Here is a 5,000-nt window from a genome sequence, read left to right as displayed (position 1 = left end):
TTAAAATTATAGCAGTGTGTCAAAATGATTGTCACACCACGCTTCACAAGTGGCTGACACCTGCACAGCGTTCTGCACGTGCGACCAAGCGTCTCCTACTTTCTGAGTCGTCAGAGCAAGGCTCTGGGAATGAAGAAATGATGCGTTCAAACAAATCACGGACCTATTTAAAACAGACAGGTCGTTTACCTGCCACAAATAACAAGGACAGAGCGTGTGTGTTAAAACTTGCTGTTTTATATTAGGGTAGACTGGGCGCAATAGCCGAGTGGTTAAATCGTTGGACTGTCAATCTAAGGGTCCCGGGTTCGAATCACGGTAACGGCGCCTGGTGGGTAAAGGGTGGAGATTTTTGCGATCTCCCATGTCAACATATGTGCAGACCTGCTAGTGCCTGACTTCGTGTGTATACGCAAGCAGAAGATCAAATACGCACGTTAAAGATCCTGTAATCCATGTCAGCGTTCGGTGGGTTATGGAAACAAGAACATACCCAGCATGCACACCCCCGAAAACGGAGTATGGCTGCCTATATGACGGGGTAAAAACGGTCATACACGTAAAAGCCCACTCGTGTGCATACGAGTGAACGCAGAAGAAGAAGATATTCGGGTAGCCTGTTCTAAAATTAATTTTCAAAAAATGAAATGAACCCAGTGCAAAGACTTAAGTACATCACCGAACATACATACATAATATATACTATATCACTTTATCAGGAACGTGCTTACTCCCTCTGCCTTTTAATACCACTGCTGTTGCTACTACATACCACTACTATTACTGCTACTACCACTACTACTGCTGCTATCAAATAATGACACAATCAAAACACCTACTTCTACATTAGCAAATATTTGTTATAAGGACAATGACACAAATATCCGAGTCATCAGGTTCCACCCGTGAGAGTGTTCACTGAAAGCGCTAATCCAAACGCTCACTGCAGCTGTTGGCCAAAATGATCTCGACACAGTGATAAACAACGGATCTGTGTGTCACAACGTAATGAAAATCATAAACAAATGTGTGCACTACACTGCAACCTGATCCAGCGGTAAACCTTCAACGCCACTAAACCAGCGCCCAGTGCCCGGCGTGACACACAGCTCTTCGAACTCTTGCGCGCAAACGACTGATCTTTTCGTTCTTTTTTTTCTTTTTTCCCCCTTTAATTTCAATGCTGATTCCTCATGTTTGCCTTCAAAAGAACTCGTGCGTTTTGGTTTTGTTTGTTGTTGTTGTTTATCCTCCCTTTGTGTACACGTGCAAACACACGCGCACGCATGTTTACATATGACATTTGCAGTCTGTAAAGGCGATTTTTTTTTTTCATGCGTGATAGAAGAAATGAGAACATTGCGATTCCATCCTGTGTGTGAAGTCTACGGTTCGAGCCCAGGCAACGCCTGGCGGGTTAATTCCCCTCCCCTCCCCCGCCCCTCCCCCCTCTCCACCCCCTCCCATGATCAACGTTTGTGGCGACCCGCTAAACTGTTCCTTGATCGTGTGCATACATCTTGGCAAAAAGATCAAAAGTCAACATCAGAAATTCTTCAACAATTCATGTCAGCATCCGACAGGTTACGGGAAACGCAAACCTACGCATAAATATCGCCACTGTAATTAACTAAGCCGTGAACAACCAAAACAGGTCACAGTCCTCCAGCCCTTCTTTTATGGGCAACGAGAGGAACAAATCCGGTTTCTTCTGATTCCTTTCTGGACCAAAGAAACGCATTGTATCTTTAAAACAAAATTGTCAGGCCAGTACAAACAGCTTCATGAGCAACTGTCTGGATCTAGGCGATACAAGCTATTCAAGGCGCGGGGGGGCAAAAAGAAAAAAGAAACAAAAAAAGAAACAAACACGTCAATACGGTTTGAAGAAAGAGGAAGCAGGGAGGGAACAGTATTATCCCCACGTCTTTAGACCCTTGCGGGACGGCGACAGTGACAACGATCCGCCCCCATCTCTCTCTCTCTCTCTCTGCCATCCTTCCAGCCACCCCTCCCTCACTCTCAGTTTTAGCCCTCGGCGCAAACCCTCGGTATTGCCACGGTAACCTTTTAATCACATGGCAGTAGCTGGGGCCGGAAAGGAGTCGCCGCAGTCAAGTTGAACACGCTCTTGACGGAAATGGACGGTGAACAAGGGGGGTGGGGGTGGGGGTGGGGTGGGGGGGTGAGGGGGGATGGGAGGGGGGGGGGAAGAGAGAAAGAGAGAGAGAGAGAGAGAGAGAACAAGACAGGATCGATAGCAAACTGAGAGAGAGCACCGGTTAAACAGCCAGTTATTTAAACGAGTCGTTAGACCTGGCACGTCAAATAATACCCCCCCCCCCCCCCCACTTCTTCGCCACCGCTCTTACTCCTTCCTTCCCATACATCCACCCTCCTTCCACCCACCACCTCATAGCACGCGCACACGCACGCACGCACGAACGCGCGCGCAGACACACACACACACTTCGTGGGTTCTTCGTCACAACCGTTAATTTGACGTCATGAAACCCTGTGCACGAAACAGCACAAAGCCTTCTTTAGTGACTTGGGTTTGAAGCATTTTCTCTCTTTCTTCTCTTTATTTTAAGAATACTGCTGGTCTTAAATATCTACACTGTTGTTCAGGCGCTCTTTTCTTGTACGGGGAGAGAGAGAGACAGAGAGAGAGGGAGACAGAGACAGAGACTGATGGGGGTTTAATTGCCCTCAGCTCACAACATTTTTTTGAATCAGTGAAAAAAAGAAAGAAAGAAACTTCTTCTTCTGTGTTCGTGGGCTGCAACTCCCACGTTCACTCGTATATGCGCGAGTGGGCTTTTACGTGTATGACCGTTTTTACCCCGCCATGTAGGCAGCCATACTCCGCTTTCGGGGGGGTGCATGCTGGGTATGTTCTTGTTTCCATAACCCACCGAACACTGACATGGATTACAGGATCTTTAACGTGCGTATTTGATCTTCTGCTTGCGTATACACACTTAAGGGGTTCAGGCACTAGCAGGTCTGCACATATGTTGACCTGGGAGATCGGAAAAATCTCCACCCTTTACTCACCAGGCGCCGACACCGTGATTCGAACCAGGGACCCTCAGATTGAAAGTCCAACGCTTTAACCACTCGGCTATTGCGCCCGTCGAAAGAAAGAAACGAAATAGAAAGGACAAGAAGAAAATGAAGAAGGAGGAGAAAGAAAAAGACTACAAACAGAAGAATAAATGGAAATGAAAGGAAGAATCAAAGAAATAAAAACAACATCAACATCAACATGAGATCACAATCCCAACTTAAAAAGAGACTCAGAAAAGAAAAAAATCAGATGATCATTTCAAAAGAACAATTCAGACAAAAACACTGAAAAAAAAGTTATCAACTTCCAAAAAGATCAAAACTCAACGTCAGAAATTGTACAATTCATGTCATCATCTGACAGGTTACGGAACGCAAATCATGTCTTTCATGAAAGAACGTTAAACGTCCAGTACACTCGAGACTTCCGTGGCCCATCACGTTGTTTCATTGACAGTTTTAACAAACCAGGACAGGCTAATGAAACAGCGTTTCGGGTTTAAACGTTTAAATCTCACACAATTCACTCTGAAAACACACGACAGTAACAAACACTGACCATTTTTTAGGTGGTGGGGGTACAGGTGACGTTCTGATGGCTGATCGACAAAGAGAGGTGTTCGGAGACGTTTTCCCTTGCAAGACCTGTGGGAAATGCTGCGTATCCAGAATCGGCCTCTTCTCTCATATGAGGACACACACTGACAGAGAATTCTGCCTGCCTACTCAAGGTGTTCGGAAGTAGTTTGAGCGAGGGCGCGGCTTCCACTGGACTTTATGCTCCACCACCACGATGCCGTAATACAAAGGGTTTCGACTAAAACGTCACACATCCGACTTCCGCTGGACTTGATGCTCCACCACCACGATGCCGTAATACAGAGGGCTTCGACTAAAACGTCACACATCCGACTTCCGCTGGACTTGATGCTCCACCACCACGATGCTCCACCACACGATGCTCCACCACCACGATGCCGTAATACAAAGGGCTTCGACTTTCGCTGGACTTGATGCTTCACCACCACGATGCCGTAATACAAAGGGCTTCGGACTAAAACTTCACACATGCGAGGTACATTTGAAAGCCACGTGACTGCTTGACAACACACACTCCTTTGTGAATGTGTTGATAACCTGAGCGAGACCTACGCCCTCAGGGTAACTATTACACAAACAACACCCTATGACGACTGACCCGTCAGCGGGTAGGCTAAGAACTCCGTGGCTCAATGCAATGTAAGTAAACAGCCGAGGGGCCCGGTATTTGTACAGTTACACAACAACCCTATCACTGACCGCTCCGCTTTCACATGGGCACGAGAACACAGATGTGTGTTCGTTGTACACACACCAAGCACACTGGGTGACATCATTGAGCGTGTCACACAACATGTGGCGACCCCAACAAGTTCCGACACGTATTATATACAAGTTGGGGGGAGCATTCTGATTGTGAGATGGTTAGCGCGGGAACCTTAAAGATTTCAAAACCACGGTCTGCTCCCGCTCTATCCAAGAGAAAGTCACTCATGGACGTTTCACGGGTACGAAGATAATCTATCACACGGGAGTACGAATAAAATGGTGGTTGAATTTACTTCGTCTGCCAACTAGATTTTTTTTCTTCTATTTTATCTGGAATGGAATAAGAACCCTTTTCCGGTTGCCTTCTGCCTGCAGTCCTTTCGCCGTTCACCGAGAAATAAGATACTTTCGCCATGTCAGATTTCAAAGAACGCATGACAAATCAGTTTTCACCATCCCATCCACAAAACCCGAAGTGATAAAAAAAACAAAAAAACAGCAACAGTACACAGACACACACACACACACGAATCTCACAGTGGAAATAAAATTAATTCACGAATGTAATCATGAAATACAAAGAGAAGTAAACCACTCACCTGAACTAAGTTCCGATGGCT

General features: G+C 46.2%; 1 protein-coding gene across 1 annotated transcript in view; it reads right to left on the bottom strand.

Moving 5' to 3' along the window:
* The window catches only part of LOC143283826 (uncharacterized), a 63,836-nt gene that overhangs the window by 45,698 nt on the left and 13,138 nt on the right, over positions 1 to 5,000 (bottom strand). The window contains exon 2 of the mRNA XM_076590200.1: positions 4,980 to 5,000. This exon is cut by the window's right edge and continues 353 nt beyond it. Coding sequence (XP_076446315.1) covers positions 4,980 to 5,000 — 21 coding nt within the window. The remainder of the gene's footprint in view (positions 1 to 4,979) is intronic.

The sequence above is a fragment of the Babylonia areolata genome, chromosome 7 (assembly GCF_041734735.1).
Source record: "Babylonia areolata isolate BAREFJ2019XMU chromosome 7, ASM4173473v1, whole genome shotgun sequence".
Lineage (NCBI taxonomy): Eukaryota > Metazoa > Mollusca > Gastropoda > Neogastropoda > Buccinidae > Babylonia > Babylonia areolata.
Note: the sequence above shows the minus strand (reverse complement) of the source record. Positions and strands in the feature narration are given on the sequence as shown.